The sequence below is a fragment of the Neoarius graeffei genome, chromosome 3 (assembly GCF_027579695.1).
Source record: "Neoarius graeffei isolate fNeoGra1 chromosome 3, fNeoGra1.pri, whole genome shotgun sequence".
Lineage (NCBI taxonomy): Eukaryota > Metazoa > Chordata > Actinopteri > Siluriformes > Ariidae > Neoarius > Neoarius graeffei.
Genome location: NC_083571.1, coordinates 82,297,568 through 82,319,518, shown reverse-complemented (window position 1 = coordinate 82,319,518; position 21,951 = coordinate 82,297,568). Strand labels below are relative to the sequence as shown.

Sequence of the window (21,951 nt, the reverse complement as noted above, 5' to 3'; positions counted from 1 at the left end):
AATATCCATCCATTATCCGTAGCCGCTTATCCTGTGCAGGGTCGCGGGCAAGCTGGAGCCTATCCCAGTTGACTATGGGCGAGAGGCGGGGTACACCCTGGACAAGTCACCAGATCATCGCAGGGCTGACACACAGAGACAAATAACCATTCACACTCACATTCACACCTACGGTCAATTTAGAGCCACCAATTAACCTAACCTGCATGTCTTTGGACTGTGGGGGAAACCGGAGCACCCGGAGGAAACAGACACGGGGAGAACATGCAAACTCCGCACAGAAAAGCCCTCGTCAGCCACTGGGCTCGAACCCAGAACCTTCTTGCTGTGAGGCGACAGTGCTAACCACTACACCACCATGCCGCCCACATTCAGAACATGCGTCTTGGAATATGGGGTTTTATGGCAGTTTGAGAGACACAGTCTCTTTCTTGTTTCCGGTCAACTCTGTGCGTTGTCCAGTACACATACCAACTGGACAAGTTTGCAAGGCTGGAGCAGACATGCGGCTGCATGGAAATGGGAATATTAGTGGAATATTCATTTTCATTAGCCATGTAAACAGCTTAGAAGGAATACTGTCTCTTTCAGAGCTTTTTTTTTTTTAATACTGGGAAGAAAGCACCACAGAAAACAAGGCTTAAAGGAACAGTCCACCGTACTTCCATAATGAAATGTGCTCTTATCTGAATTGAGACGAGCTGCTCCGTACCTCTCCAAGCTTTGCGCAACCTCCCAGTCAGTCAGACGCAGTCAGACGCGCTGTCACTCCTGTTAGCAATGTAGCTAGGCTCAGCATGGCCAATGGTATTTTTTGGGGCTGTAGTTAGATGCGACCAAACTCTTCCACGTTTTTCCTGTTTACATAGGTTTATATGACCAGTGACATGAAACAAGTTCAGTTACACAAATTGAAACGTAGCGATTTTCTATGCTATGGAAAGTCCGCACTATAATGACAGGCGTACTAACACCTTCTGCGCGCTTCGGCAGCGCATTGATACGGAGCTCAGATATCAATGCGCTGTCGAAGCGCACAGAAGGTGTTAGTACGCCTGTCATTATAGTGCGGACTTTCCATAGCATAGAAAATCGCTACGTTTCAATTTGTGTAACTGAACTTGTTTCATGTCACTGGTCATATAAACCTATGTAAACAGGAAAAACGCGGAAGAGTTTGGTCGCATCTAACTACAGCCCCAAAAAATACCATTGGCCATGCTGAGCCTAGCTACATTGCTAACAGGAGTGACAGCGCGTCTGACTGACTGGGAGGTCGCGCAAAGCTCGGAGAGGTACGGAGCAGCTCGTCTCAATTCAGATAAGAGCATATTTCATTATGGAAGTACGGTGGACTGTTCCTTTAAAACAGCTACATAAATGACCTTTGAAAGTATAATGCTTGATTATGAAAACTCTTGTGCTTGTTGATGCATTATAAAGTCTGATTGTGCCCAGCACAACTTGAAATGACTTGCCCCAAATATGTGGCAATATTGTTAGTTAATGGTGTCCATAAAAATAGATTTCAGTTATCAGAAACTTTGCCTCTGTTCCAGTGCTACGTAGTGGTTGCTCTTTAAATAGCTATCAAACACCATTCAGAGGCCATAAAGAAATATATTCACAATTCTGTACAAAACGTTATAAAGATGTAGAAAAAAACTCAACTAAGAATTTAAAATACTGTAATTTCACAGATTGCATAAAAAGGAAATGGCTGTAATATGCATTTGTACAAAAGACAATTGTTAGGTCAAGTCTCTGCTAGTGTCGACAGTACTCAGTGGTGATATTGGGTAGAGGATAACCAAAAAGAGAAAAGTCGAGAATATACTTTGGTAAAAGTTCCCGAAGCAGCTTCTGAGGAACAGTACATAGATAATAATGCAATGTTTCCTTTGTAACAGGTTTATACCATGCCTGACGTTCAGGAAATTGTACATGCTGTGGCGCACCGATGCGCTCCAATACATATGCTGCATCCTTCTCTAACCTCTCATATGAGCCTATAAAGTTATACTGAACAGTGCACGGCTGGCACAGGTTATATATAGGCATCCAGTGCTCATTCATGCGTTCAGGGTCCTCGTCCAGCAAGTAGCGCACAAACTCCGCAAACGTCACGTCGTCCCCGGCTACTTTCATGTTCTTTGCATAACCCTTACGGTAACGCCGGATGATCTCCGCACCGTATTTGTGCTGGTAGGCCTTGATCTCACCAAACTTATTCCGGTAAGCAGAGAGTAGACGTGCCATCGGCTCGCGCACAAACATGAACTTGAAGTAGTGGTGCAAACGGTGGCGAATCTCCTCAGGCGAGTAGTCCGAGAGGAAGAGCAGGTCGGAGTGGTGGTCCATCTTCACCTGAACGTGCACATCAGCCAGCGCGCCGCTCAACACCTTCAGCACTCGCTTCCAGTTGGAACAGGCCACCTTGGGTACATAGCAGTAGAGGAAGCGATACTTCTCGTTCACCAGGATGTGCTGCAGCAGGCTTTTCCTCTGTGGTGAGCTGAGAGACCACACGCTGTGAGCTGTGTTCTGCTGGCCACACATCGCCCGGATAGTTCGGTTACGGATATCCTGCAAAATCTGAGGAAAAAGGAAGTGGTTAATCACTGCAAGAAAACATCCAGCAATGATGTTGCAAGATTAGTGCTTAGCCAAGTCCAACAGATGGTTAAGTGATATACTGTGATATTCAACACGCGTCACTTCAAAAAAAATGTGTCAAAGAACATGCAAGTTGCTATATATATATATATATATACACACACACACACACACACACACCACTTCTCCATTATGTCAAAATTCCAGACTTTTTGCAATTTTCTAACTAACAACTTTTAGATAATGGGTCATAAAATAATCATAAATGTTTTTACTACAAAAGATTGAAAAACTTGGAATATGTTTACAAATTATATGCTTCATAACTAACTAACAGTCCTTACTGTTTTGATTAGCAGTCATGTTCATTGTTCATAAAGGAGTCATTCCTATAGCTGGCAGTAATAAGGCTTATTTAAATAATATGGGCTGGCTTTTTTCGTGGTCTATCAGATATATTCCATTCAGCTAACATGATACTGAACTAGTCAAAGACCAGCCAATATTATTATTATTATTATTATTATTATTATATACACACACTCTTCATATCAGCATTCTCAAAGGGCAACACTAGCTTACCCGCGACTCAGTGCTGGCAGTCCCATTACCTTCCAGCCGGTGCAGCAGTAGCGTCAGCGAAGGCCAATGCTAGCTTACCCATGACTCAGTGCTATTAGCACGGCAGTGCAGTTACCTTCCAGCTGGTGTAGTGTTGGCGAAGGCCAATGCTAGCGCAATCAAGCCGAATATTATTATTATTATTTTCCCTGTGTTATTTACTTAGTTACTTTCAAAATCAACATCGACAACTACACGCAATGGAGCGTCCTGGCAGCTAAAATTCTCTCAAAATCTTCCGCTTTTAACAAAGCAAACCTCGTGGCCACTTGTAGTGTAGTGTTTGTTTACAAATTGTCACAGTCACTTATAGTGCGCAAGTTTTACATCTCCGATGTGTCTCTTTTCCAGTTTTTCAATCCACTGGTATGTTTTTCTCTTGTAAATATGCGTGAAGAATATATAATGAAGTTTTGTAGCCTTTCGGTTGTTCAACACGTCTTTAGTTTCAATTTTCAGTTTATTTATTTTGTGCTTAACCCTAGCCATGTCTTCTCTCTTTCCCGGCAGACAAAGAAATGATTCTGCGCATGCACAGCAGAAAAGCTGTCACTGGATCTTCACACGAGCTCTGAAGTGTAATGTCATGTTGTCTTGACAACGTGCAATATTGTAACAATATCGCACACTCATTCTCCATTGGAGAGAGTGGCGTAATACGTGGAAGATAAGTGATAGGATAATATTGCATGCTATCAATAAACCCACTAAAAGGGAATAGAATACGTTTTTATTGCATGGAAAAAGTGGCCCGTACAGTCAAGCCAGAAAGTCTGCACGCCCCTTTCACCTTCTCCACATTTTATTACGTTACAGACTTATTCTACAATAGACTGAGTTCATTTTTTGTCACAAAATTCTACACAAAGTAGCCCATAATGACAAAGTGAAAGCAGGTTTTTAGACATTTGTGCTAATTTATTAAAAATCTAAATGTAAAATATCATATGTACACAAGTGTGCACACCCTTTGATATGACACCCAAAAGTGAGCTGACATGCATTTTGTTTCCACTGATACTAGAGCTGGGCGATACGGCCTAAAAAAAATCTTCAATTTTTTCACAAAAAATCCGATTTTCGATTTTAATCGATTTTTTCCCCCTACTAAAAATCAAACTACAGATGACAAAGAAATGGTTCAAAACAAGTTTTACCTTTATTTTGTTTTCACTTAAATTTCCCCTTTGGGGTTAAAGTGCAACCAGAAACCAAAAAGAAGCCAAAAAACAAGCTTGTAGATGAGATGGCAGACCATGCCATTGTAAACAGTGAGAACATACAGTAACTTTTAGAAAGCTTTCTCCAACATAGCTTAGTTTCAAACTGGCACTGACACAATGCACCCTCAAATTTAAAAAAATAATAATAATAAATGCCCCCTCAAAAAAAAAATATATATATATATATATATATATATATATATATATATATATATATATAAATAATTTACCAGCTGGGAGGTCCATATTGTGAAATACCGTTACCGAGGCCCTCTGGGCTGAGGTCAGTATTCAAGGCCGAGGTCACGGTATTTCACCATATGGACTGACCTTAAGCTGGTAAATAATATATTTATTTTTTTCTTTACCAAATTCTAACAGAAAACGAGAGCGCCCGAAAGGGAAAACCGAGCCGAGCCGCCATTTTGAATCCTCATTCACGGTTGTCATGCAAATGGCTTCCTCCTCGGTATACAAGTGCACTTCTATGGCAGGAAAAAAACTACATTTTGCCGCCTATGTAGTTCCCTATTTATACTAAATTGAGTCATTCAGGATTCAGCCATGTTTTTGCTCGGCGTTAGCAAATTACAGGTTTTAGCTTTGTCCTGAAATGTTTTCTTTTATTTCTTCTTCCTCACGATAGTAAAACTCGCTTTCGCTGTGAAGACTGTCGTTATCACTATCCATGATGTAAAATTAATGCTATTCTCTTGAGAAATGCTGGCAAAAATTTATAAGATTTTTGACAAATCTTATAAATAAATCTTCTAAAAAAAGATAAATGTTTGTTGTTGTTGTGAACGAGCAAGTCGCCAGAGGTCCATAACCAGGGTCCATACCGTAGGATACAGACCTGCTCGCCAGCCAATCAGAGCGCAGGATTTGGATTGCAAAAAAAAATAATAATAATAAATAAAATTGTGTCCTTTTCGATAAAACTGACAAAATAGGGGAAAAAATCCCTACTTTTCCACCATATGTATGGGCACCATGTCTTTTGCAATAAACATCGCAATAGCATCTGTGATAGCTTCCACCGCGCCCCATTCTTATCATAAGGCACACAGTTCGAAAATGTGTCCGGGACGGCTGCTTGCTTTGCTGTGGATGGTGCGCTCGTGCTGCGGCTGTGTTCATTCCGCTGGGAGCAGCACTTCTCCCGCTCCGCTGCGCGCTTCTGTTTAAGGTGTTGGAATAAATTCATCGTGCTGCTTCCTTTGGAAGCAACCGTTTTCAAACACACCTTACAACGAGGACTTGTTTGGTCTGCATCCGACGCCGCAAAACCGAACCAATTCCAGATCACGGAGGAAGTTACTCCTATCTTGGGCACAAGTTGCAGCTTTCCCCCAATCGCTGCCATGTTTGTGTGTGTCTATGCCAAGCGCGCGCGAGGATCGATAGTGTCAGTGCCCGATCCGTTGCTGCTGCCCAATCCATTCTGCACATGTGCAGAGGGGAGCGTCGGTGGCGGAGGTTAAAACTGAGAGAAAAACGATTTTCATCAAAACACATGGTCCTTAACTGTAAATTCGAATTAATCGATAAAATCGATTTATTGCCCAGCCATAACTAATACTGCTTGAGATGTTTCTACAACTTAATTGGAGTCCACCCATGGTAAATTCAATTGATTGGACATGATTGGGGATTGCCAACACCTGCCTATATAAGGTTCCACAGTTGATAGTGCATGTCAGAGCAAACTCCCAGCCATGGGGTCAAAGGAATTATCTGTAGACCTCAGAAACAGGATTGTGTCAAGGCATAGATCTGGAGAAGGGTACAGAAAAACTGCTGCAGCTTTACAGGTCCCAAAGAGCACAGTGGCCACCATCATTCGTAAATGGAAGAAGTTTGGAACCACCAAGAATCTTCCTAGATCTGGCTGCCCGGCCAAACTGAGTGATCGGGGAAGACGGGCCTTGGCCAGGGAGGTGAGCAGGAACCTGAGGGTCACTCTGACAGAGCTCCAGCATATCCTTGTGGAGATGGGAGAACCTTTCAGAAGATCAACCATCCAGGCAGCACTCCACAAATCAGGCCTTTATGGTAGAGTGACCAGACGGAAGCCACTCCTTAGTAAAAGGCACATGACAGCCCGCTTGGAGTTTGCTAAAAGGCACCTAGAGGACTCTCAAACCATGAGAAACAAGATTCTCTGGTCTGGTGAAACCAAAATTGAACTTTTTGGCCTGAAGACCAAGTGTCACGTCTGGAGGAAACTAGGCACAGCTCATAACTTGGCTAATGCCATCCGTACAGTGAAGCATGGCAGTGGCAGCATCATGATGTGGGGATGTTTTTCAGCAGCAGGAATGGGGTGACTAATCCTAATAGAGGGAAAGATGAATGCAGCTAAGTACACCAAGATCCTTGAAGAAAACCTGCTCCAGAGCGCTCTGGACCTCAGACTGGGGCGAAGGTTTACCTTCCAACATGACAACGACCCGAAGCACACAGCCAAGAGAACAAAGGAGTGGCTTTGGAGAAAGTCTTTTAGGGTGTTCACACGGCACATATTTGCATCGATGCTGCACCGATGTATTTTGTTGCGATATATCTTACACCGGTGTAAATTTTGCGCAGCGTTCACACGTCACAACCCTACTTACTAGAGAGGAGCGTGTTAGCACCGGTGCAGCCCCACTTGCGGTCACACGGCAGTTTCTGCGACCGTGCAATAGTAGCAAAAACTTTATTACTATCATTTCCTTTGATAGTAATAAAGTTTTGATATCATTTCCTTTTATTACTATCATTTCGTATCATTATTACTATCATTTGCGATAGTAATAATGCGGAAATTAAATATGCGCATGTGTGAAAATGTACTTCCTTTTCCCGGTTGTCATGGCATCACCAAGTGCCGGGAAAACAACGTGGATGAAGACACCAGTGTTGCCAGATATTGCTGATGTTTTCCATCCCAAAATATGTTCAAATCCGCCAAAATGCACTTAAAACTGCCCAATCTGGCAACACTGGAAGACACGCAGTTCTGTTGTTGTTGATATTCGCCATTTTGGAAGCGCAAAATACCAGGATGCAAATTATGCAATGCCTGTATGTAATCAACTCTCCTCACGCGTAGCGAGTCTACCCCTGTAGCGTTCAGACGGCCCATTTTATATCGGTGCTGCCCTGCAAACTAGCATTTACTCCGGAGTAAATTTCTTAAACCACCTCCCGAGCAGGGTTAGATTTGCACCCGTTTAAGCAGCTTTCAGGGGCGACACCGGTATAACTTTGTACCGTGTGAACGCTCTACCGGGGCAGCCCCGGTGCTACACCGGAGTAAAAGTTGCCATGTGAACACCCCTTTTGAGTGGCCCAGCCAGAGCCCAGACCTGAATCCAATTGAACATCTGTGGAAGGAGCTGAAAATAGCTGTGTACCGATGCTCCCCATCCAACCTGATGGAGCTTGCAAGGATATGCCAAGAGGAATGGGCAAAAATGTCCAGAAACAAGTGTGCCAAGCTCGTAGCTTCTTTCCCAAGACGCACTGAAGCTGTAATTGCTGCCAAAGGTAGGCAAAGGGTGTGTACAGATATGTAACCCCTAAATAACGTACAGTAGTATGCAAAAGTTTGGGCACCCCTGGTCAAAATTGCTGTTACTGTGAACAGTTAAGCAAGTTGAAGATGAAATGATCTCCAAAAGGCATAAAGTTAAAGATGACTCATTCCCTTTATATTTTAAGCAAAAAAAAATTATTTTCTTCTTCTACATTTTCAAAATGACAAAAAAGGAAAAGGGCCCGAAGCAAAAGTTTGGGCACCCTGCATGGTTAGTACCTAGTAACACCCCCTTTGGCAAGTATCACAGCTTGTAAACACTTTTCAGGGCTCGAAAAAAATTTTTTTCACCAGCCAGCCGGACTAGTTACCTTCCAAAGTAACTAGCTAAACAGAAAATCAACTAGCCAAAACTTGTTCATGTATGAATTTTACTTCTGTCAAAAATAACGCAAAAGAGAGTAGTTACCATTGTTCATGACTAATGTGCATTTACTTCAAGACCCGAGTATTTTGATATTGATGTTAAATACATAAATGAGAACAACACAGAGTACCATAATATAATATCAACAAATAATAATATATTGGAAAACTTGGTGTATGAGTATTGAAAGCAAATATACTTACTATCATGACTATAGCACCCAAAATATGTCCAACATGCTTTCTGTATTTAACCATTTATGAGAGAGAAAGCATTAGGAGCTTCATATTGACTAGGAATCAACTTGAAAAAAATTAATTATTCCATAAAAATCGTATCGCAGCCAAGGCCTACCCTGCTCCCACGTTTGCTTATAAGTCCTTTATCGTTTCTCCTCTTCAGACCGAGGTCGCTTTGTCCCCGTCTCTGGCGGTTTCTGTATGCCTTTCAGAAAATTCCACATCACAGCGTAGCTTTGGCAGATGTAGATGTAAACAACAACAAAAACACGTGTTTAAATGGGCGATAATGTGGCCACATCTATTGAATTTGATAACGTGATGTGGCAGTGGGGGCGTGGCCAAGCGTCGGTCTGTGAATGGAGGGCGGAGTCAGGGAAGGTAAGTGGTGGAATCATTGCACCTGATGGGGATTAACCTGTGTTTGTGTATCTTCCCCAGTGACCGCGCCCTTTAAAAGGAGAGGAGAGCAGAGAAAGGGAGCTCTCTCTCCCCAACCAGAACACGTGTGCGTGCGTGCATGCGCAGCTGGGAAGTGATAAAAGGCTGAAAAGCTAGCAATAAATAGTTCATTGAGAACTCAGTTCTGGCCTGCCATGCTTCTGTGCTCCACCCACCTGGTCCAATACTACACGTGTTTACCGCGATATTCAACGAGATGCGTTATATGCATGCGCAGTAGTGAAAAAAACGACAGCCTGACTCGTACACGATATGATTCGGAATTCTTCGATAGTTTCCATCCTGCCAATAAACACATCAATTAACACAGACACGGCAAACACTTAATATGTGGTGGCTTTAGTTGACGGTGTGTCTGAATCTTCGCTTCATATATATTTTTTATTTTCAACTAGTCAGCCGGGCTGGCTAGTGACAGGAATTACCCGCCAAATGAAAAATTAAGTCGCCTCGGGTGACCGGACCACCACGAATTTCGAGCCCTGCTTTTTGGAGCCAGCTAATAATCTTTCAGTTCTTACCTGGGGGATTTTCACACATTCGTCCTTGCAAAAGGCTTCCAGTTCTACAAGTTTCTTGGGCTGTCTTGCATGCACTGTTCTTTTGAGATCTATCCACAGATTTTCAATGATGTTTAGGTCAGGGGACTGTGAGGGCCAGGGCAAAACCTTCAGCTTGTGCCTTTTGAGGTATTCCATTGTAGATTTTGAGGTGTGTTTTGGATCGTCGTCTTATTGTAGGACCCATCCTCTTTTTAACTTCAACTTTTTTACAGATGGTGTGATGTTTGCTTCCAGAATTTGCTGGTATTTATTCGAATCCATGCTTCCCTCAACCAATGAAATGTGCCCTGTGCCACTGGCTGCAACACAACCCCAAAGCATGATCGATCCACACCCATGCTTCAGAGTTGGAGAGGTGTTCTTTTCCTGGAATTTGGCACCCTTTTTTTCTCCAAACATACCTTTGCACATTGTGGCCAAAAAGTTCAATTTTGATTTCATCAGTCCACAGGACTTGTTTCCAAAATGCATCAGGCTTATTTAGATGTTCATTTGCAAACTTCAGATGCTGAATTTTGTGGCTAGGACGCAGGAAAGGTTTTCTTCTGATGACTCTCCCATGAAGGTCATATTTGTTCAGGTGTCGCTGCATAGTAGAACAGTGCACCACCACTCCAGGGTCTGCTAAATCTTTCTGAAGGTTATTTGCCTTTCTAGCAATCCAACGAGCAGTTCTTTCAGAAAGTTTTCTTCATCTTCCAGACCTCACCTTGATCTCCACCATTTCGGTTAACTGACATTTCTTAATAACATTACAATCTGAGGAAACGGCTACCTGAAAACACTTTGCTATTTTCTTGTAGCCTTCTCCTGCTTTGTGAGCATCAATTATTTTATTATTCAGAATGAGAGGGAGTTGCTTAGAGGAGCCCATGGCTGTTGATTTTAGGGACAAGTTTTAGGGACAAGAAGATCCAACTCAGGAAGATCTTCTACAAACACAACATTCCGGTACATTTCAGACCCAGTAACACCCTGAAGTAGAAACTGGTCCACCCCAAGGACAGAATAGCCAGACACAAACAGGACAACGTAGTGTATGCAATTCAGTGCAGTGAGGAATGCATGGACTCATGTATTGGGGAAACAAAACAACCGCTTTACAGGCACATGGCTCAACATAGGAGAGCCAGTTCCTCAGGCCAGGACTCTGCTGTCTATCTTCATCTTAACAACAAAGGACACTCATTTCAGGATTGCAACGTACGCATTTTAGCCAGAGAGGATCGTTGGTATGAGCGAGGAGTTAAAGAAGCCATTTTTGTCAACCTGGAACGGCCATCACTGAACAGAGGTTGTGGTCTAAGACATCATTTATCAGCCACCTACAATGCAGTCCTTGGCACACTTCCCAGACAACTGAATGCACACCAAAACCCAGCTATTTTCAGTGACTCACAGGAGGACAGAGAGAACCAACAACCCATTGATCACCCCAACGACTCTCGAGGCCGTTCACACCCAGCCCCCAGTGACCCACACCAACAGGATGACTCAACGACACCTTAGGATTGCTTTTCATCCATGAGAGGATAAATACCTGATACTCCCTATTAGTCAGACAGAACTGAAGAAGCCTTTCGGATGAGAGGTGAAACGTCTTCAAGAATCTTCAAGCAAGTCCAGTTGCTCTCTTTTACCACCCACAGCTATTTTGTGTAGAATTTTGTGACAAAAATGAACTCAATCTATTGTAGAATAAGTCTGTAACGTAATAAAACGTGGAGAAGGTGAAAGGGGTGTGCAGACTTTCTGGCTTGACTGTATGTTTGATAATTCCTGATGTTTCACTTTCTCAGTCATAAAGACCAGTCTATCAGTGATTAGCCCTTTGGGTGGTGAGTGATTTATGCAATGTTATTTGTACTTGGATGCAGAACAAAATGGCTAAGGACACAACTGTTTTTGAGAACTTGGACAATAAATACTCTGATACAGTACGTGTAGCTAATTGCTGTATCCTGACCATCCTAAGAAACAAGGTAGCATTCTAGCACTGCTAAAACTCAGCCCTGAACAAAGTTCAGAATGAAACTTAGTCATAATGGATGATGCTGAATGCTGTTGTGACTGTAATACAACCTAAGGTCCCTTTCCGGTTAAAAAGGGGCCAAAAGGGACCTGATGAAACAAGGTACAGATACATACAGTGGGGCAAAAAAGTATTTAGTCAGCCACCAATTGTGCAAGTTCTCCCACTTAAAAAGATGAGAGAGGCCTGTAATTTTCATCATAGGTACACTTCAACTATGAGAGGCAGAATGGGGGGAAAGAATCCAGGAAATCACATTGTAGAATTTTTAATGAATTAATTGGTAAATTCCTTGGTAAAATAAGTATTTGGTCACCTACAAACAAGCAAGATTTCTGGCTCTCACAGACCTGTAACTTCCTCTTTAAGAGGCTCCTCTGTCCTCCACTCGTTACCTGTATTAATGGCACCTGTTTGAACTCGTTATCAGTATAAAAGACGCCTGTCCACGACCTCAAACAGTCACACTCCAAACTCCACTATGGCCAAGACCAAAGAGCTGTCAAAGGACACCAGAAACAAAATTGTAGACCTGCACCAAGCTGGGAAGACTGAATCTGCAGTAGGTACCGTAAGCAGCTTGGTGTGAAGAAATCAACTGTGGGAGCAATTATTAGAAAATGGAAGACATACAAGACCACTGATAATCTCCCTCGATCTGGGGCTCCACGCAAGATCTCACCCCGTGGGGTCAAAATGATCACAAGAACGGTGAGCAAAAATCCCAGAACCACACGGGGGGACCCAGTGAATGACGTGCAGAGAGCTGGGACCAAAGTAACAAAGGCTACCATCAGTAACACACTACGCCGCCAGGGACTCAAATCCTGCAGTGCCAGACGTGTCCCCCTGCTTAAGCCAGTACATGTCCAGGCCCGTCTGAAGTTTGCTAGAGAGCATTTGGATGATCCAGAAGAGGATTGGGAGAATGTCATATGGTCAGATGAAACCAAAATAGAACTTTTTGGTAAAAACTCAACTTGTCGTGTTTGGAGGAGAAAGAATGCTGAGTTGCATCCAAAGAACACCATACCTACTGTGAAGCATGGGGGTGGAAACATCATGCTCTGGGGCTGTTTTTCTGTAAAGGGACCAGGACGACTGATCCATGTAAAGGAAAGAATGAATGGGGCCATGTATCGTGAGATTTTGAGTGAAAACCTCCTTCCAGGGCGGCACGGTGGTGTAGTGGTTAGCGCTGTCGCCTCACAGCAAGAAGGTCCTGGGTTCGAGCCCCGGGGCCGGCGAGGGCCTTTCTGTGTGGAGTTTGCATGTTCTCCCCGTGTCCGCGTGGGTTTCCTCCGGGTGCTCCGGTTTCCCCCACAGTCCAAAGACATGCAGGTTAGGTTAACTGGTGACTCTAAATTGACCGTAGGTGTGAATGTGAGTGTGAATGGTTGTCTGTGTCTATGTGTCAGCCCTGTGATGACCTGGCGACTTGTCCAGGGTGTACCCCGCCTTTCGCCCATAGTCAGCTGGGATAGGCTCCAGCTTGCCTGCGACCCTGTAGAAGGATAAAGCGGCTACAGATAATGAGATGAGATGAGATGGAACCTCCTTCCATCAGCAAGGGCATTGAAGATGAAACGTGGCTGGGTCTTTCAGCATGACAATGATCCCAAACACACCACCCGGGCAACGAAGGAGTGGCTTCGTAAGAAGCATTTCAAGGTCCTGGAGTGGCCTAGCCAGTCTCCAGATCTCAACCCCATAGAAAATCTTTGGAGGGAGTTGAAAGTCCGTGTTGCCCAGCGACAGCCCCAAAACATCACTGCTCTAGAGAAGATCTGCATGGAGGAATGGGCCAAAATACCAGCAACAGTGTGTGAAAACCTTGTGAAGATTTACAGAAAACGTTTGACCTCTGTCATTGCCAACAAAGGGTATATAACAAAGTATTGAGATGAACTTTTGTTATTGACCAAATACTTATTTTCCACCATAATTTGCAAATAAATTCTTTAAAAATCAGACAATGTGATTTTCTGGATTCTTTCCCCTCATTTTGTCTCTCATAGTTGAAGTGTACCTATGATGAAAATTACAGGCCTCTCTCATCTTTTTAAGTGGGAGAACTTGCACAATTGGTGACTGACTAAATACTTTTTTGCCCCACTGTAGATCAACTTGTTTTTATACATCACAAATGTACAAAGGTTTCTATGATTACAGTACAATTAAACTGAGAGCTTTGATATTAGGATTTGCCAAATCATTAATTAATCCATGGACTGAATCAGCACACAGTAATAGATTGTCCAAATATATTTCTAACACTAAATCCAAGAATCCAAGGCAGTTTGCAGAGAGGACAATTTTGTCAAAAGTGTAGTTGATCTTTTAAGAACTAGACAAAAATTAGAACTATGTTTTGTTTCTTTCCTTATTTACGCCAATCCTGTTGGGTAAAGATTCCGGCACTGTCTTTATAGCGTGGTAAATTTGAGCCTTTTTCAGGTAGAGTTTATGATTTTAGTGTTTGCCTGCTTTGGTGGTTCACTTGTTGGTTGGTGCAAATAATCCCACAAGTTTTTTTTTTTTTTTTAATGGGATTAAGGATAATTGCTTGTTGAACAAGTCACACACAAACTTGTCTGCATGCACCCTGGAATCTGGGAGTGTCAGTGTTTTTTTAAGACCAAGTTTAACTTTCAGGTCTAACAATAAAGCAATGCTGTTAATGGATGTAACTAATTTATTAAGCTTGATTGAGAAAACATATTGGGCGGCACTGTGGTGTAGTGATTAGCACTGTCGCCTCACAGCAAGAAGGTTCTGGGTTCGAGCCCCGTGGCCGGCGAGGGCCTTTCTGTGTGGAGTTTGCATGTTCTCCCTGTGTCCGCGTGGGTTTCCTCCGGGTGCTCCGGTTTCCCCCACAGTCCAAAGACATGCAGGTTAGGTTAACTGGTGACTCTAAATTGACCGTAGCTGTGAATGTGAGTGTGAATGTGAGTGTGAATGGTTGTCTGTGTCTATGTGTCAGCCCTGTGATGACCTGCCGACTTGTCCAGGGTGTACCCCGCCTTTCACCCGTAGTCAGCTGGGATAGGCTCCAGCTTGCCTGCGACCCTGTAGAACAGGATAAGCGGCTACAGATAATGGGTGGCTGGATGGAGAAAACATATTCAAACTTGCTGGTACGGCTGGGGACATGCTGATTATGGGTAATGGAGCAGCAACCCCAGTGCACTGGATCATAAATTGTTTACTGTATGTGTTTAAGTGTTGTTCCTGCACCCTGGCCAGGACAGAGCACAACTTCAGCTCAGGAAATGATACAGAAATGGCAGCTCTACCAACGAAAGCTTCAGGCTGTACTGTTCACCATTTGTGCAGCGCCAAGTTAAAGAAAGATAAAACGCAGATGAAAAACTGTATAAACAAGCAGATTTTAAACACAGACAGTATTTACACTAAGCATTCCACTGGCATGGTCATGCATGGGCTCTTTTTCAAGACAAAATATTGACTACGGTACAAACTTTCAGTTCCTCTAAAGCCATCTTTGTATGCTTGTGTATGCTGCTGCAGAGAGCATACTGTATGTATTATGTTATACTGTATGTATTATGTTATACTGTATGTATTACGTTATACTGTATGTATTATGTTCTTAATCATGCTAAGTTGTTTGTGTAACAGCCGCCTGAAAGGTAGCGTCTGAGTCCGGATTTCGGTAGTCTCTGAAGCTTTGACAATTGTTGTGAAAAAATGTGGGACAAAATAATACAGTAATTTAAAAATAGTTAAATGGGAATTTCACTGTTTTTTAAAAATGTCACTGTAATTTGATTTTTGAGAAGGAGCCCCAATCTCATGATAAAATGGCTTTCATTTTATTAATATAATGTTTGGCTATAGCCAGTCAACACAACTAACACAAGCAGTAGCTTATTCCTTCATTTGCAGTTTACGCAAAGTTACACTCAGTGGTGGAATCAGGGATCAGAGTGGGTGCTGATGAAAAAAGCAGAAAATCTGTAATGAGGGGGGTCCGGGGGGACACCCCCCGGGAATTTTTTTTTCAAAATGAGACCTTACACACCCTATTTCCTGCAATCTGAGCTGTAGTTAATTAAAACACCTGATGCCTATTTTAATACTTATTGAAATAAAAACACTGTTATATAGAACAATATGTATCAAAATCAATGCGTGTATTGCATTAATTCAAAATAATATGCACATTTTATGGGGACTGCTTATTACTCATTGTCAACATCACTTGTTTTTCTAAAAAATGTCCATTAAAATTCACAGTTATTTACAGTTCCATTAATAATTCAAATTTTCATATATTCAATATACTGAATTAAATAAAAATATATCTTATGGAAACTGACCTTTTCCTAATGTCCACATTACTTGTATATGATTTCTTCACAATGTCTATTTAAACTTTAAAGTTATACAGTTATCAACACTGTCAGCTATAATTCAAATTATCATATATTCAATGTATTGAATCAAACAAATGCATATTTTATGGGGACTGTCTTTATCTTATTGTCCACATCACTTGTATGTTTTCTTCAAAAGGAAGAGCATACGTCTATTCACACTTTTTACAGTTAAGTTATTTACAGTTCCCAGTTATTTTTGAAACAAATTTTCATCATTTAGAATTCTTCTTCAGCTTCTTGGCCAAAGCCAAAAGCTCATCAGTCCTCTCTTTTTTTCCTTTTTCTTTCATTAGCCAGCTCCTCCTGTGTTTTTACATGCTCTAACCTAGCTCTCTTCTGCTCTCTCTCACACTCCTCTCTTGCTTTCCTTTTGCTTTGCTAAACTTGTTTTTTATACCAGCATCAATTTCACGTACCTTCGCTTCATCTCGCTTGTCAATAGTATTCGGCATCTTGAGAAAACACGCCGATTAGAGGAGCGTATTTTTGATATGAAGCTCACGAACATGTCTAAGTTTTGATAAAAGAAAGCGGATGTGGGTATCTTTGTAAAAACTGTTTTGATTGGCTATTATGGTCTCGACATCGATGTTTTGACCAATAACAATGTAGATAACACGAATTTTACATCACATTCAACGAGATTAAACGAGACTAAAGATGGCGACTTACAAATAATGTGTAAACATCGTTGGAGTTAATAAAGTTTGAACAGCATGAAGGAACACACCCCAACCCCCCGAAATTAATAAAAAAAAAATTCTCAACGGATTTGGCATTATGTAAAAAGCTCGTCTTTTACTCAGAAAAAGCGGAACTCTGCCGAAAAGCGGAAAACTCTCATCCCTGTGGAATGTAACCAAGTACATTTACTCAAGTCCTGTACTTAAAGCTAGACGGCCTTTCGGTTTCATAAAATCGGTGAAATTTAGTTCCCTCTGAAATGTGGTCATTGTGATACATGTTTATTTCTGTAATAGCTTTAAAAAAAAAAGAAAAAAAATATCAGGCCATTCTGTTGCTGGGAAGTGATTTAATTTGAGGGGATTCCTGAGCAAACAATGTGCATGAAATCACTCGCTTCGTGCAGTCAAGCAGACAGAGGAAGTCCGTGTGCGCATGCGCAGGTTTACCTTCTTCTTCTTTTGGGTTTTATGGCAGCTGGCATCCACAGTGTTGCATTACTGCCATCTACAGGTTTACCTTGACCATGCACTGACCATTCCATCATTCTGTTGCTGAACAGCTGATTAGACCGAGGTGTTCGCTGACCGCCAATAGTTATTAGTTTGGTCCTGCATTTCCTTTCCTTCGCAACATAACGTCTTTTCTTCTCACTTTCTGTTACTGTAGACGGGCTTTCATGTTTCATTCGCACTCTCTCGTCCTCCATTTTTCTCTCCTGTTTTAAATTTGTATCCCACAATGCCTTGAGCAAACTGGGAAAGCCCACAATGTGATGCATAATGTAGTATCTTGAATTGGGTCATGGTGAAGCAGGAAAAAATAGCGGAGAATTTAGGGACACGTGGCCCTAAATTCATTAATTGTTCTATTTAAAAAAAACTAATAAAATTGGAAGTCTGTGATTCGAATTCAGTAGCTTTTGGTCCACTAAACAAAAATAATTGGGTGTCAGGGAAAATTCTTTTTTTGACCTACACTTGAAAAATCCGAAAGGCAGGATAGCTTTAAGTACAAATTCATGGTACTTGTACTTTGTTTGAGTATTTCCATTCTATGCAACTTAATACTTCTACTCTGCTCCATCACAGAGGGAAATATTTTACTTTTTACTCCACGACATTTATCTGACAACTTTTGCTCCTGGTTACGTTTCAGATGACAATTTTTCATCCCCTTCCTGTCCAGTGAAAACTGCATATCTCCAAATGTACTGATTTTGATTCTGAATGTTTGTGATAAACTGAAGAATTCAGTATTCCTTTCTAGGTTGAGAAAATAGTCAGACTCCTTAAGTCTCTCATCTCATCTCATTATCTCTAGCCGCTTTATCCTGTTCTACAGGGTCGCAGGCAAGCTGGAGCCTATCCCAGCTGACTACGGGCGAAAGGCGGGGTACACCCTGGGCAAGTCGCCAGGTCATCACAGGGCTGACACATAGACACAGACAACCATTCACACTCACATTCACACCTACGCTCAATTTAGAGTCACCAGTTAACCTAACCTGCATGTCTTTGGACTGTGGGGGAAACCGGAGCACCCGGAGGAAACCCACGCGGACACGGGGAGAACATGCAAACTCCGCCCAGAAAGGCCCTCGCCAGCCACGGGGCTTGAACCCGGACCTTCTTGCTGTGAGGTGACAGCGCTAACCACTACACCACCGTGCCGCCCGACTCCTTAAGTATATAATTAATAACCTTCTTATATTACCTGGAAAATGCATCGTCACAAAGATAAAAACAGGGATCTTTTACTGAGCTCAAGAAAAACTGACTTTGCAGATATACACTGCAACCCCACTATAATGAACTCTTTTACTACGAACTTGCGCATATAACAAATGAAGTTTGTGTCCTGAGCCACCTCAGAAAGAAGAACGCATCTGACCTGTTGGGAGTAGCTTGTAGCCATGGAGCCGTCCGTGCCCCTCCAGCTGATCAGTGAGAAATGATGCTACCTCCAGCAGGTCAGACTCATTCTTCTTTCTGTACAGCCCCACATATTTTAAAATCCTTCTCAGCGTGCATATAGACCCCTTTCACTGACGTCACCCGAAACCGGAAGTAAACAGACCCTGTACTATATTGGAAGACCAACAAACTCGTGATTAGGGGGAAATAACGGCAGCGGTATGTGAACCCACGAGAATAAAGTGGAGTGGCAAACGACTTAAACAAACAAATCTGAGCTGTTTTATTTATGATTTATTGGCCCAACAGTAGACTTGAAAGAAACCTGTGTGAGACTTGGCAAAAAACTGTGGATATAATGGATAAGTCTGTGCATGATCTGTGGACACTTTGAGGTAAGCAAACGCAAGAAATTCAGATTTAAAACATGCTAAAGTGGCCCCAAGTTGATAACTGTATGAGGAGCAAGCCTCCCAGACTTCTAAAATTTAATAATAATAATAATTTAGGATGGTTTGGGGCTTGCTCGCTGCTGCCAGGTTGGTTGTTGAGTAGCCTGACTTTTTTTTTTTTTTCTTGCGTGTGGTATCATTGTTGACGCGAGGTTGTTTTTTGAACATGCCAATGTGGACACGATTTCCCCTGATGAGTTATGACTTCAGACGCGATGCGTGTGTGGAGGTGTGGAGTCCGCGTGATATGTGCGTAAGATAGGCTTCTCATGTGTTTGGAGATCCGCGCTCCGAGACAAGCGCAAGGCTTCTCATGTGTTTGGAGATCCGCGCTCCGAGACAAGCGCAAGCGCCCCAAGGGAAAAAAAGGGACCCCCCGAAAATATCGGCATAGTTCGAACACTGAGTGTAGGCACTGGGTGTAAACAACAAATAGTTTACAATGTCTGGGTAGCAAACAGATGGCAGAATTGGTGTCCGGTCCTCCTTATGTTTCCATTCTCCCTTGCCGCGAGTCTTATCATATGAGTCAAACCCATCAATCACAACCAGTTTCTCCACATACCGTGCCCTTTCTGCAGCTGGTAATGTACTCACATAACCAGAATTATCATCCATCGTGTCACTTTACTCTCGCTCATACTTTGTTTTATATTGTGAGTGCATGTACTTGATCTTCCAATATGGCGCCTAACAAAATCTCGCGGCGCGGTGACGTCATGTGAAAGGGGTCTATACTGTGTTCAGTAACAGCAGAATCTCACCATGTCTCAACCCAAGCATGAAATAGAACTTGATTAAATCATGTAATTGAGCCATATTACCCAGTGTACTCTTCACATTACCCAGTTTATCCTCCACATTTCCCAGTGTATTCTCCACATCACCCAGTTTATCCTCCACATCACCCAGTTTATCCTCCACATCACCCAGTTTATCCTCCACATCACCCAGTTTATTCTCCACATCACTCAGTTTATTCCCCAAACTACCCAGTTTATTTCCCATATTACCCAGTTTATTCTCCACATTACCCAGTTTATTCCCCATATTACCCAGTTTATTCTCCACATCACCCAGTGTATTCTCCACGTCATCCAGTTTATTTGCCACGTTACCCAGTTTATTCCCCATACTACCCAGTGTATTCTCCATATTACCCAGTTTATCCTCCACATTACCCAGTTTATTCTCCACATTACCCAGTTTATTCTCCACATTACCCAGTTTATCCTCCATGTCATCCAGTTTATTCTCCACATTACCCAGTGTATTCTCCACGTCATCCAGTTTATTCTCCACCCAGTTTATCCTTCACATTACCCAGTTTATTCTCCCCATTACCCAATGTATTCTCCACATTACCCAGTTTATTCTCCACATTACCCAGTTTATTCTCCCCATTACCCAATGTATTCTCCACATTACCCAGTTTATTCTCCCCATTACCCAGTTTATTCTCCACATTACCCAGTTTATTCTCCACTCACCTCATTCAGACCATAGATTCAAACAGGACTTTAAAGTTATCCCGTTATAACCTGAAAATATATTCTTATAACAAACTTTTTACGTTATTACGTGATGCTGGTGTTTTCCTGTTTCCCCTGGTGTGGCTGAAATTCTCTTCTGTATATTAGTGACTTGAACGTGTTTAATCCAAACTGTAATTTGTAAATTAAGGATTCAGGGCGGAAAAGTTCAAAGAAATCCAGCTGTAAACCGCTGCACACATGTGTGGAGTTATGATTAATGCGCAGATGTGTCTGTTAGAAGTTGTTGTGTTGATTCCTGTAATAAAGTGGAAGAATGAAGTTGTGGTTAGAGTGATTCATGGCGCTGCCAGAAACAGGGCAACAAACTTCTGGGTCTGTCTGCGAGCAAAACAAGAAAAAGTGCTGCTGATGCGAAAATGAATAATAGTGAAGCACCGGAAATCGGCAGACCAAACCGCTACGTGTGCATCTCGGGGTCGCCCACAGCTGGGGCTCCTCCGTTTCCGGGGTTTACGCTCCGAATAGCTACCTGCAATTCCCCGTCCACAGCTGGATCCCGCGGCGCGACCCGGTAATCTGGCTTCTTGCCGTTGGCCAGAGGTGATGGAGTGTGCATGCCGTTGAGCATTCCCTTCTCGATGAGCAGCAGCAGGCCTCCGGACGCCACGATCACGGCGAACGTGAGCACAGACGGCAGCAGGGCCGAGCGGCGGCGGCGGCGGTGTGTGGCGCGCGAGCTCACTGCTGTGGGACTGAAGCGCAACACCGACGAGCCGCTCGCACCGCGCGCACCGCACTCTGGGTCCCGAGCCGGCATGGCGGAGAAAAGCAAGCTCTCTCTCTCTCTCTCTCACTCACACACACACACACACACTCTCACACACACACACAGTCCCAAGATCACTGCCTCTCTCAAACAAACAAACAAACAAACAAACAAACAAGAGCGAACGTGGCAAAGTTAACACGAGTCCATTCCGCTTTCGGTCCACACCGAGTTCTGACTTCAGTTCTCAGTGGGGGGAAAGGATTTTGGAAAAGGGGGGATTGTGGGAAATGTAGTTGCTCCATGCTGTGGTGTAGGGGTGGAGATTATGAGATTAGATGTTTGAGGGAAGCCCTGCAATGATCTAGCGGCTTGTCCCGGCTGTACTCCACCTCTCCCCCACAGTCAGTGGGACAGGACCCAGCTTCCCTACAACCCGAGTTAGTCCCTGCTTGCACTCAGTGCAAAATGCATACTGTTCCTACTTACTCAGGTGACACTGGGCATACCTAACAACCTGTGTTTCCA

At 42.9% G+C, this 21,951-nt stretch overlaps 1 protein-coding gene across 1 annotated transcript; it reads right to left on the bottom strand.

Moving 5' to 3' along the window:
* Window positions 1-1,671: 1,671 nt before the first annotated feature.
* On the bottom strand, window positions 1,672-21,667 carry chst14 (carbohydrate (N-acetylgalactosamine 4-0) sulfotransferase 14). The gene is made up of 2 exons (XM_060917490.1): window positions 21,187-21,667; window positions 1,672-2,595 (listed from the first exon to the last, which is right to left on the bottom strand). The coding sequence occupies exons 1-2, from the start codon at window positions 21,472-21,474 to the stop codon at window positions 1,768-1,770; spliced, it is 1,116 nt and encodes a 371-aa protein (XP_060773473.1). The 5' UTR covers window positions 21,475-21,667; the 3' UTR covers window positions 1,672-1,767.
* Window positions 21,668-21,951: the final 284 nt, after the last annotated feature.